This window comes from Lemur catta, chromosome 1, assembly GCF_020740605.2.
Source record: "Lemur catta isolate mLemCat1 chromosome 1, mLemCat1.pri, whole genome shotgun sequence".
Lineage (NCBI taxonomy): Eukaryota > Metazoa > Chordata > Mammalia > Primates > Lemuridae > Lemur > Lemur catta.
In genome coordinates, this window is record NC_059128.1 from 148093229 (window position 1) to 148107079 (window position 13851).

General features: G+C 34.5%; 1 protein-coding gene across 2 annotated transcripts in view; it reads right to left on the reverse strand.

Moving 5' to 3' along the window:
* Positions 1–13851, reverse strand: part of LOC123627571 (programmed cell death 6 interacting protein) — a 68938-nt gene that overhangs the window by 10064 nt on the left and 45023 nt on the right. For both annotated transcript variants that reach the window (XM_045537234.1, XM_045537233.1), the window contains exons 11-14: positions 11480–11591; positions 10411–10580; positions 2059–2307; positions 1085–1219 (exon numbers count right to left, since the gene is read on the reverse strand). In XM_045537234.1, coding sequence (XP_045393190.1) covers positions 1085–1219; positions 2059–2307; positions 10411–10580; positions 11480–11591 — 666 coding nt within the window. The remainder of the gene's footprint in view (positions 1–1084; positions 1220–2058; positions 2308–10410; positions 10581–11479; positions 11592–13851) is intronic.

Consider the following 13851-nt stretch of genomic DNA (forward strand, 5'->3'; position numbering starts at 1 on the left):
TATAAGCAAAGAATAAATACAATAATAAGAACAATATTTTTAATTCAGCAACTAATGCAATGTAAAGCTAATTTGTGAATGACAATCAAAGCTAAAGAACTGAAATCCTCTGAATGAGATAGTCATACCACTTATTAAGCCCAACAACTTAATATTAAATACAACCTCAAACTCCTAAAGAAAAATGATAAAATCATTTTTACAGAACATTATCACTAAATATTAAGTACAAGTTAAAAGTATCATGAACATGTTCCAATTTCTAGAGAAAAGTCAATTACTTAATAATGACACTACACATACTTAAGTGGTTAGATTTGTACATTCACTACAAAAATGCAGGCATCATTTTAAACAAAATTAAAACAGCATATTACTATCCTCTCTATTTGGATGGCTTTGCAATATTCTTACCCTCTCTTCAAAGAGTTTTACATAATACCTACTGTATTTACATCAAGATCACTTTATTCAGTGGTCATTATGAAATTAAATACGAAAAGGAATTATGCATCTGAAAAACTTAAAAGTCCTTGTTCCCTCCTGAAAAGCAAAGTAGCTGGTAAAACACAAATATAAGCATTTCCCTAAACTTTTTAAAGGACAAGGTAAGAAAGTACTTAAAACATATTTGGTAAGCCTTCTGATACTCAGGCAGGTCATGAGTCTACCATCACCAAACCACCACACAGAACATAAAAGCCATGCCCACCACCGACCTTTCCCATCACAGATCAGCTGTGACTACTCCTGTCCCCTCACAATTCACTCAAACTGGTCAACTTCCTATTTCTTAAAAAAGTGTCATTGGCTTCTGACATCTCTGCTAATTTCTGCTACCTGTAATATTTATACCTCTTTTCTGCCTAAAATATACCATTCACCCTTCAAAGTTCCCATAAACTCCTGCCACCTTCAGTAAGCTTTCTTGCTCTCATGACAAACTTCACAGAGGCAAAAGGCATTAAAGCTAACAACAATCCAGGCAAAGAATAATTTTATCCAACTGGAAACATCAAGTAATATCCCAAACTATACTTTCACCTTTATACTTTTTAGCTGTTCTTTTTTATGTACTTCATACCTTTGTGCCCTCCTTCAAATTAGCTACAAGTTCAACAAAGTTGTCATATGCAGTAGCTAAATTCTTCAAAACTTCTTCTCTTAAGTTAGCTTCATTGTTAGATTGTTTCATTTTCGAAAATTCCTGGTGTGAGACCTTGTTAAAATAAAGATTTACGAATTTACATTTATTTATAAAATAACATAGCTCATAACATTTTTATTGATAGCTTTTCCAACTATGAAAATCATACATGATCAAAACATATGCAGAATTACCGGAAATACCTAATATTTTTTTGAGGTAGCACAATGCTTTAAATCTTTCCTTAAGTAAAAATATCACAAATCCAATGAATGTCAAAACAGAACCAATAATGATTACAGCTTTCTATTAATATATAACACTTGAAAGAAATATAATCAAGATGAAAATTCTTTTACTTCTTATAATACCTTGTATTATATATGGACGTAATATTCAAGAATGGAAATATACAACATATAATTCTGTACATTACTAAAAGTGCAAAATGTCAAGTCTTTGTTAGTCCAAACTACCTATAGATAAATACAAATATGACGAACTTCAAACATCTAAGCTTATTTAGTTTTGCATTATTTTCAAAAAATGACTAAAGTCTGTAATGTTAGCCATATAATTACAGGTATCAATAATTCCAACTAATTTTGATTTTCTCCTCTATGGCAAAAAAAACAAAGCTGTTAAAAACATGGAAAAACCCAAATTATCCTAAGTATCAAGCACTTCTAAGTAACAAACAACACTTTAGCCACACAAGTGTGGCACTGTTTCATAGATTTAAATAAAACCAAAATGACAAGTTAAATTCTGCAAAATATAGATATGTCATGTCCCACTCTTAACTATACAGATTCTCCAATGTCATTTTTCTAAATGAACATAGGTTTAGCCCAGGCATAACCTTTCTGTAATTTTTGAAACATGTATCTTGTTAAATATATAAATTTCACCTGAATACTTTTAAGAAGTCCCTCCTGTTTCTTTAGAGATTCTTGGACTTTAGTTGTAAGACCTCCATAGATTCGATCTAGTTCAGTAACAGAAAGAGCTTCTTCATTTATCACACCATCTTGAGCCAGAGCTGTCAAAAACTTGCTTGTCATGTCAAAATTCACTGATTTCAGGTCATTCTCCAGACCTTCTCTTTCCTTTTTTACTTCATCAAGATTTGTCAATAATGATTTTAAGACATTTACAACCTAAACAATAAAAAAGAAGTTTAGTTTAATTGCCAAAAAATAACCCAGAAGCCAGTGTCAAGAAGGAAATAATATACAAAGGTTCATTCAGAGTCAGAGAGAGATGATTTCTCAGAAAGAAAAGTATTAATATAAATCATGCCTCAGGTTTATTTAGATATAGATGTCATATCTTGAATTGACTTAGATTATAACAATAGCAACATTAATAAAAGCAGCAACACCTACAATTTACTGAACACTTATTACGTATCAGGCACTATGGCAGACACCACCAATATAGTGTGCAATACCCTATAGGGTCTATATTCATTACCTCCATTGCAAAGATGAGGATATTGAGTCTCAGAAAAATTAAGTAACATGGTTACACAGGTACTAAGTGGCAGAGGTGAAATTTGAGGCCTAAGTCTGAATAACTCCAAAACCAATCTCTTAAGCACCCTACACTATACTGCTTCCTTGTCATGGCTGTGAAGTGGAGGAAGGTATGATTTTGCCAAGTAAGTAGATACCCTATTTTGCCTACATGGAGCTATTAGGAGATAGAGATATACAGAGATAGATATGGCGAAAGCATCCTAGATTGAGAAAGAAATAACAGTGAGAGATACAGATAGAAAGCTATATACTACATGTTTGTTTTATATGCTGGGAGAGGAAGAGGGGAAAAGGGTTCTTGTACCTCTCTTCATATCATGAAAAGTTTTATCACTTGTATTCAGTCCAGGCAGTCTCTGACTTACACCCATGTGATTCATAAACACCCCTTTTTATTAAAAGTGTTCAAGCGTCCTCTGATTTCATTTTCAAGCTGCCCCTTTCACTCACATCTCTTCACTCTATGCTAAGACCACCAAAAAGAACACCAACACCAACCCCCTATTCTGCTTGCCCCAGTGATGCTCACGGAAAGCTGGAAAAAAGACAAAGGAAGAAGGGGACATCTATGAACCCCATCTCCATCCCTGTCTTTCTTTTTACCAGCACCAAATCCAACTCCAATGGACTGTCCCACCAACTGTCTGTTTCTAAGAATTCCTGTCCTACTCTTCCTTCCACAGTCCTAGTTAGCTCCTTGGCAGGAACATCCAGAGTAACAATCCTTTGTAAAGACCAAAGACATGCAGAAAACTCTAAGGTTTCCTCTAAATTTAGGTGAACTTTCTTTTTGGCCTCTGTTTACCATTCATATCTCCTAAGTGTCCTAATCTTAACATTCAGAGTCTATTTTTAAAAAAGAGGAAAAGAAAATGAGGGTGTGGACAGGAAAAGGAAATACAATTCCTAAAGGTTCAAGAAGCATCAAACTGCAGAGACTCTAAAAGGAAGGAAGAGGAGAAAGAATCATACCTGCATGGCTATGACAAAGTCTGTTGAAGGACCTAGTAGAACTTGATATTAGACGATGCAGATAAAAATTTGCTTCCAAGTGACTTCCAAGATGTATTGTTAAATTTTTAAAAAGGTGCAAAAAGCATATATAGTATACTGCATTTTGAGTAAAAGAGAAGGGAAATCAGAATATACAGATATACACATACATATGTATATATTATGCATATGTATTACTTTGCAAAAAGAAAAGCAGTAAGGACAAAACCAGAAACTAGTGAGTATGGTTACTCATAGGAAGTATACAGGAAGGAGGTGGAAGGAACAGGAATGAGATATCTATCTCTGCATGCACCTTCTAAATCATGCACATTTTTTACACATTCAGAAAACAAAATTAAATCAAAACTTGAATATAGAAACAAATGAAATATATAACTGTCTATGAAAGTGAAACATAATTACATAGAAAAAAAAATTTCAACTCTGACTATACTCCCTTAGTGGGCATAATGACTTAGTTACTGTGTAATTGAGGGCAGTTTACTACCTAGAAAACTCAATTTTCTCATCTGCAAAATGGGAATAATAATAATGCCTATTTCAAGACCATTGTGAAGACTGAGATAATCTATGTAAAGTACTCAACATAATTTCTAACAAAGGGTAAGTGTTCAATCATATTAGCCACTATTATTGCCTAGTAGTTAGGTTTTATGGTCTAACTCTATACTTTGGGTACATTATAGACCAATGAGGCCTAGGCATCTAAGCATTCAGACAGGGATAGAAAAACAGTTAAGAAACAGATGAAAGATTAAAGTATCCTTTATTGTGCTGAATTATAATGACCTTTGTAATTATGAGACATATTTTATATTGGGGGGATGCAATAGGATATATAAATAAAAAACACTACGACAGTATTACCTGCTGGTATAGCTTAACTGACAATGGACTTAAGACTTTACCCTACATGAAAGTTTGGCTATTAGAAAAACAAGAAAAGTCTTTTGTTATTTCTCTATAAGTTACGTCTAATAAAAGCTAAAAAGAAACAAAATTAACCTAGTAAAACTAAAGCTAGAGAAATAGGAATATGCAGAAGGGTTAACAAAAATAAGCTAATAAACAAAGTGAGAGTCTGGAACATTGTACTACTAATTATCTTGAAACATACTGAATACCTCTTATACAGTATAGAAATTAAATCCTCTCATCAAATAATGGGCTAAAATTGTGGTGGTAATACCCCCAAGTTAAGTAATATGTGATATGAGAAGACAGACATGGTTCACATGGGTACAACTTCCTCTTCAGTGAAGAACTAACTAAACACCAGGCAGCAGAGAAATGTGGGACAAAACACCATCAGGATTTTAAGAACCACGAGTTACAATACCAATTCTAGTTATCAAAAAAAGCTAACCTCCTGACTTTTATGGTAAATAGCTTTCTAACCAGAGTGATACAAAAGGACTAAACTGTTATTTACTAAGTCCTATGCTATTCCAAAATGCTATGATTCTAAGTCTCCAGAAAAAAAATGCCATTTCAAAGACCAATTTATGAATGAACTTTTGGACTACCACACAGAGATCCCTTGTATTACAAACATCCTCTTGTTTTTTTTAAATGGTCATATACAGTACATTAACCATGTAGTTCAGATTGTTTGATACTGGCCTCATTTTAACAGAGTAAATGAAGTAGAAAATGAATTAAACTGCTTCCACAAATGAATGACCAGGATAACCAGAAAAGAAAACTACTGCCTAAATTTTCTTATAAAGTCAAGTTTGAGGCTGAACATGTTATCAAGTCAAAGTATATAAACAATTAGAATTCTGAGGTATTTATTTCTGTCTCATAAATACCTCCAATTAGCTTTCAACTGCAATTAATTGCATCCCTGTATTAAGTTAGGCTGCCAGTAGTTATCATTCAATCAACAAATACTTTTTGAATCCTTACGTGTTGGATACTGTTCTAGATACTATGGATACAACTATTAGGTCATTAAGCATGAAATGTCTGATTTCCTTAAGTACTAAGTGTGACAGTTGATACCTCTGACATTTTCGCTTTAACACTTCTTGTTTTATTTTTATTGTGAAAGTACATCCTCATTCTTTCAAACGCATAGTTCTTGGCTTGTGATTATCTTTCAAATTTTTTTAGAGCAATTTTTGTGAAAACATGGATAAGTCAAAAATTCATGTTATTTTTGAATATGAGTTCTGACATGGAATCAATGCTGCACAGGCAGCTCAAAATATCAGTGAAGTGTTTGGGAAGGATGTGGCTAATGAACACATAGTACATCGATGGTTCTAGAAGTGCTCTTCTGGTGATTTCAATCTTGAAAATAAGCCACGAGGGCGACCCAAGACCAGGGTGGATAATGATGAGCTGAAAGCTGTAGTGGAAGCAAATCCATCCCAACCAACACATGTATTAGCAGCAAGATTTGACATTACTATTCCAACAATATTGGACCATTTGAAACAAATCAGTAAAATAACGAAGCTGGATAGATGGGTACCTCAAGAATTAAATGAGCGTCAGAAGAGAAATAGTCTCAAAGCTAGCCTTTCTTTGCTGTGACAACATAAAGGCAAACCATTTCTACACTGTATTATTACATTTGATGAAAAATGAATTCTTTTTGACAGTCACAAGTGTTCAGCACAAACGCTGGATAAAGAAGTGCTGAAACACAGTCCAAAACCATATATTCATCAAAAAAAGCTAATGGTGTCTGGTGGTCCAGAGCTGGTATTATCCACTACAGCTTCATGAAACATGGTCAGTCGATTACAGCAGATGTCTACTGCAACCAATTGGATGAAATGATGGGGATGCTTGTGATTAAGCAGCCAAGATAGGTCAATAGAGATAGGCCAATCCTCTTACAAGACAATGTTCAACCACATGTCGCACATACAACACTTCTCAAACTACAGAAGCTGGACTTGGAAATTCTCTGTCATCCACCATATTCACCAGACCTTGCACCAACTGACTACCACTTCTCCAGTCTTTTGACCACTTCGTGCAAGGAAAAATATTCAATTCCCAACAAGCTGTGGAAAACCCCTTTCGAGATTTCATCACCACTCACTCTCCAGGCTTCTTCGCTGCTGGCATAAAGAGCTACCATTAAGATGGCAAAATTGTGTCGGTAGTTTAGGCACATACTTTGATTAATTGTTCTGCTTCTTGTTTGAGATATAATAAACTAAACTTTTGATCTGAAATCAGACATTTCATATTTAATGACCTAATGTTAACAAAAACAGTCTTTTCCTTCACTTGGGGGACCACAGAGAGGGGGGAAAACAAAAAAAGAGTAATATAGTAAACAATAACAAAGATGGGGAAGAGGTGATAACTGATACTAATGAAAAAGAAGTAGCAGCCATGGAAAGGGAAGCAACCTCCCAACAGAAGGAAAATCAAACATAAAAGCACTGAGGCAGGAACAAGCTTGGCAGGTTCAAAGGCCACTCTGGTTGAAGCATAATAAACAAAAGGCAGAATGGGAGATGAGGTCAAACAGAATGCCAGCCATGTGAGATAACCTAGGTTGTCTATACCTCATCTTTTAGATCAGGGATTAGCAAACTTTTTGGCAAAGGACTAGGCAGAAAATATTTTTGGCTTAGTAGACCAGTCTCTGTTGCAACTACTCTGCCTTTGTAGTCTGAATGACAATATGTAAATGAATGAGTATGGTTATGTTCCAAGAAAAATTTATTTATGGACACTGAAATCTGAATTTCATATAATGTCCACATGTCATGGAACACTATTCTTTTGACTTTTTTTTCAATCATTTAAAAAATGTAAAAACCATTGTTAGCTTGTAAGCCATACAAAAACAAGAGGTAAGCTGGATTTGGCTCACAGGCCACAGGTTGCTAACCCTACTTGTAGATTATAAAACTCCCTGAAGCATTTAACAATACCAAAAACAATTACAGACATAAGAAATGCTCTCAATTAAATTTTCAACTTGACTTTTCAAATCTGGTCTCTTTTTCTTTCTTTTTTTTTTTTTTTTTGAGACAGGGTCTCACTCTGTTGCCAAGGCTACAGTGGCATCATGGTAGTTCACAGCAACCTCAAACTCCTGGGCTCAAGCAACACTCTTACCTCAGCCTCCTGAGTAGCTGGGACTATAGGCACACACCACCACACCTGGCTAATTTTTTCCATTTTTGGAAGAGACAGAGTCTTGCTCTTGCTCAGCCTTGTTTCGAACTCCTGACCTCAAGCAATCCTCCACTTCGGCCTCCCAGAGTGCCAGGATTACAGGCATGAGCCACCATGCCTAACCCAAATCTAGTCATTTTATTTTCAGAAAAGGTAAATAAGAGAGTATCTCTACAGCAACAGAAAGCAGGAATCTCATGTATTTACCCCACACCAAAGCTAATCTACAGGGGTTTTCCACCTCTCTGTGTTAGAGATCACAGTGTTCAACACAGTTCCTGGCATATAATAGACCTTCAACAAATGTTTGGTGAACAATGAATGAACAGATTCTAGCCATTCTCAAAACCTGTCTATAAACTTTGTTATGAAAAATCAAGAATAAAAGCTGTGTTTATAGATTCTCCATTAGTCCATGAATGAGAAAAAAGCATCTCCTCTGGGATGGCACACAGTTTTGGACAGTTCTCTTTATGCACTAAGGAGATAAAGGTTTTTTTCTCCAATCACAGACTAGATTTCAGACCCCAGTGGATCATAGGCACACAATCACAAGCAGTGGTATTTAATATAAAGATCTTTACATACAAATTATTAATAGTCTACAAATTTTTTCAGAGCATCTCAGTATCTAAAAACCAGATGCCCAAATAGACTGAAGATAAATAACTAGATAGCAGACTTCTTCACAACACAAGAAAAAAACAGCCCTACCATTAAGCTTGGACCTCTTAATAAAACATGTACATTGGATCACTTAAATAATCAGCAATTCAAATAACTGAGTTTTTATCATAAGAACTCTGGCTAAAATGTGTCATCAACTATTGTGACAACCATCTGAAATAGCTTTGATAAACATATGATGCTAGCCTTATTTGATAAAGGCACATGATGAATGAATATATAGAGTACTGAAAATTCTTTGGTTACCTCTGTCAAGAAAATCTAGCTTCAGTAAAATTACTTCATACTGACTATAAAAGTTCTTTTCCCCTGTGTAATACCACCAACGATTAACAAAAGCATCTATTACAACTGAATAAAATACCAACAAATTGATGTATATTAATTCAGATTTTGCTTAGCATAAATCATTTTGCTTTTCTATTGAAGGCAGACAAGTCAAAGGACAGAAGCCATATAAATTCTGAGTCATGTACAAGACACCAAAAAGAACAAGGAGGGGATACTAAACAAAGATCTTTTTCTAAAATAAAAAAGATATAGTCCCAGGTGCTTGGGAGGCTGAGATAGGAGGATCACTTGAAACTGGGAGTTGCAACGAGCTATGACTGTGCCACTGTACTCTAGCCCGGGCAAGAGAAGAAGACCCTATCTTAAAAAAAAAAAAAAAAAAAAGTACCGGAATTTATTGCTGTTCCGTGGGTCTGCAGTCTCTTCTTTATTTGTTCTTCAAAAATTAATCTTCTGACCACCATCTTTTTCTCCCCCGTGTCCTCCAAACATCTAATTGATATTCCTTGTTCTTCTGGGGTCCCCCTTTAGATTCAAGTTCTATGCACATTCAACTATGCAGTCTTCTCTTCTTGGGAGCTGCCCAGCATTTATGGCTGGTTTCTGATAGCCCTCTGGACACACCAACTCAGATCCCCTATACACACCACCCCCCCCACACACACACACGTTTTCACTTTTTCTGCCCAGTCACTCTGTTCTCCATGATGTGCCAATTTCTTAAGAAGCCTCCTAAAAGAAGAGCTCCCAATTACTGAAATGTAAGTACTTCATCTAAATCCTCACAGCATATTTTCCATACTCTCCCTGTGACACCTTTAAACTTCTACCAGTTATCCTTATCCATGACTAATCTTCTAAACTGGACCATAAATTGAGGGTAAAGGTTGTGTATGATTCATATGTTAACTGAATTCACCTTTTTCAAAGAAGTATTTCTTGTCCTTCAGCTTATTTTCCTGTGCACTTTGGGACCTCTATCTTATCCTACTACCTTACCTACCTCACGGTGATAGGCCATTAAATTATACTTGCACTTTCTCCTCTTTTAGGACTTTACAAATCAGATGTCCTAATATTTGATTTTCTCCATCCTGTCATCATTAGAAATACCATGATGATGTTATCCATTTATTAACATGTACATCTTGTCAATTTTCCCTTCAAAGATAGCCCCAGTGGAACATGGTGGAAGGCAATATAGAAGGAGGTAAGAAACAAAGAATATGTGTACCTGGCCAAACCCAGTCCTTTCACTTAACGGAAGTTACTATGATTCCAAGACTCTACCTTTTATAAAACCTGAATTACTGTGAACATATGAAGACATGAAGTATCCAGAATTTAGTACCCAGCTCATAAAAGGCAATCCATAAATGGAAATTACAGGATAGTAATATTAGTATGATTACCTATTACACAGAATATATACTACTTTAAATATAACAACCCCAATTTACTTCTGCATTTTTTAAAGATGCCAAGAAGAAATCAGCAGTTCATTGTAAGTAATGGCTTGAACATCGTTTTTATAAGCAGATGACCACCCACATCAAAATGCACCTTTCTCACCTCGCTGCCCTGCATGGTCTTTGCTGGGTTAGCAGAAGGGATGGCGGCATTCAGCTCAGGCTCTGGCTTACACAGAAGTGCAATGGTGTCACGATGAGTTTGGTAACGTTCTTTTACTTGTCCATCTGCTTGCACAGCTTTATCTAAAACTCCTCTGAAGTTGGTTCCCTCTGGGGGAAAATAAAAGTTTCCAGAGCACAGAAGTGACTCTAATGGCAATGTTTATCGGCTGGATGTACTTCTAGCTCTGGTCCCCAACTTAATACTTATCTTCCCCTTCTACAAGCCCCAATTCACTTGATAATAAAAACTCAGTCCCAGTCAGTCTTTGCGTTTTTGTTCTTGGAAAAATTATGAAATCATTTATAAAATCAAAAGCACAGCTCTACCTTAAAACTTATTGGGTGGTTACTATCTGACAAATAAAAGCTAACTGACATTAGTCTGATCTTTTCCTACAACTCATGAATACAGAAAGAAATCATTCACTCCAAAAATTGGTACAACTTATTTTAAAAGTATTCCTCTCTCAAAAGATCAATTTGACTTAAAAGAACAGTAGATACATTTTTTAGAAAAATCTCAGTAGTATATATTCCTTTTACAGAGATAAATAAAATGAGTTTCCAGCTACCATGAAGACAGCATTTGTCTTAATAAGCACAAAATCTTATCAAAGTCTTTAAAAGCATAAATTTGGCTTCAAAGTAACTGTTAAAGTTCACTTTTTACCGTCCAGGTAAGTGAAAAGAAATTATAAAATCATACATACAATATGATCTCATTTGTATTTTAAAACATGCATAGGGCTTAGAATAGAAAATGAGAGTTAGAGGACAATTTTAATTTTCACTTCATACTCTTCTTAAGAATATGAATTTCTTACAATGAGTGTCAATTACTTTTGTTACTTTTTTTTAATCTTTATATTAGACTAAGAAAAAACACCTGGGTTTTCATAATAGCACAGTTTCAGTAAAAATGAGTTTACAACTGAGCCTAATTTAATCAAGCAAAAATGGAGATCCAAATTGGGAATTGAGTGAAGGTCAAATATACACATTTTTACCTGCTCTCAAAGGCTTATAGAGTTCATTAGATGGTGTCCTTTGCCATCGTTCCTTGAATTTTGCTCTTAAATCATTGTCAGTTGCTTCTTCTTCATCCAACAATCTTAATGACTTTTAAAAGAAAGCAAAAAACAACAATGTAATATCATTTCTGGTGTAAAAAATATAAAGCATTTTAAAAATGATCATACTCAATATAAGTGAGAATTCAGTGAGACAGGAATATTCCTACAATACTGGTTAGAATATAAATTGATTCAACATTTTTTTTGTTACAGAAATACAGCTTACAATGTATTTAACAAAAAAGTTTTGTAAAATTTAAGTCTGAGTTACCTATTACATTTCTCAATAAAATAAGGATAAATAAGAGATTACTTACATTCATATATCAAGACTACTTTAACCCTGGATTTAACCCTCCAGGCAGAGACAAAGATGACCAAACTACAGTAAAAAGAAAAACCTTACTATGTGCTATTTACAAAAGACACAACTATAAGGACACATGAGTTAAAAGCCAGTCAAAGACACTAGAAGAAAACTACAGACCAATATCCCTTATGAATATAGATGCAAAATCTTCAACAACATACTACCAATCCAAATCTAGGAGCACATTAAAAGGATCATATATGATGACCAAGTAGGATATCCAGGAATGCAAGAATGGTTCACATCTGAAAATGAATTAATGTGATACACATATTATTAGAATAAAAGAAAAACCATATGATCATCCTAACAGATGCAGAAAAAAATTTTTAACAGAATCTTATACTCTTTCATGACTAAAAAAAAAAAAACTCAACAAACCAGGAATAGAAGGGAACATCCTCAACCTGATAAAGGCCACCTGTGAAAATCCCACAGGTAGCATCATACTTAATAATGAAACACCAGAAGCTTTTCCCCTAAGATCAGGAACAAAACAAGAGTGTCTACTCTCACCATTCCTGTTCAACACTGTACTGGCCAGGGCAATTAGGCAAGAAAAAAATAACAAATAAAAGGCATCCGCAATGAAAAGGAAAAAGTAAAACTATCTCTATTTGCAGATGACATGGCCTTACATGTAGAGAATCCTAAAGAATCCACAAAATAACTACCAGAGATAATAAACAAATTCAGTAAAGTTGCAGAATGCAAACTCCACATACAAAAATCATTTGTATTTCTATACTCTAGCAATGAACAATCCAAAAAGGAAATTAGAAAACAAATTCCATTTACAATAGTATCAAAAAGAATAAAATACTTAGGAATAAATATAACCAAATAGGTGCAAGACTTGTATGCTAAAAACTGTAAAACATTGTTGAAACAAACAAAAGACCTAAGGAAATGGAAAGACGTCCTGAGTTCATGGATTAGAAAATTATATATTGTTAAGGTTGGCAATACTCTCCAAATATATGTCAAGATTCAATGCAGTGCTTAAACTTTTAACTGCTCTTTGTGCAGAAATGGACAAGCTGATCCTAAAATTCATATGGAATTGCAAGGGACCCCAAATAGACAAAACAATATTGAAAAAAAAAAAGTACAGTTGTAGGACTTATACTTTCCTGTTTCAAATCTTACTACAAAACTACAGTAGTAAAAACAATGTGGTAATGGCATAGGTTTAGACATATAAATCAAGCACCAAGACAATTCTCTTCAACAAATGATGCTGGAAAAACTGAATAACTACATGCAAAAATAATTGGACCCTACATCATACCCATGTACAAAATTTAATTCAAAATGAATCAAATACCTAAACATAAGAGCTAAAACCATAAAACTCTCAGAAGAACAAAGGTAAGTCTTCATGACCTTGAATTTTTGGCAATGGAATCCTAAATATTACACCAAAAGTACATGCAAACAAAGGGAAAAATAAATCGTATTTCATCAAAATTAAAAACTTCTTGCATCAAAGAACACTAGAGAGTAAAAAGACAACCTAGAGAATGGGGGAAAATATTTGTAAATCAAATATTTCATAAGGTCTAGCATCCAAAATATGTAAAAAAACTCTTACAATTCAACAAAAAGACAACACAATTTTTAAAAGGGTCAGAGGCTAAACAGACATTTCTCCAAAGAAGATACGCAAATGACAAGTAAGCACATGAAAGATACTCAACATCATTAGTCATCAGGAAAACCAAAACCACAATGAGATACCACTTCACACATACTAGGGTGGTTATAACTTTTTTTTAATGGACAAATTTAAGGGTTGGCAAGGAAATGGACAAATTGGAACCTTCATACACTGCTGGTAGAAATGTAAAATGGTGCAGTTGCTCTGCAAAATAGTTTGGCGGTTCCTCAAAAAGTCAAACTTAGACTTACCATATGACCCTGCAACTCTGCTCCC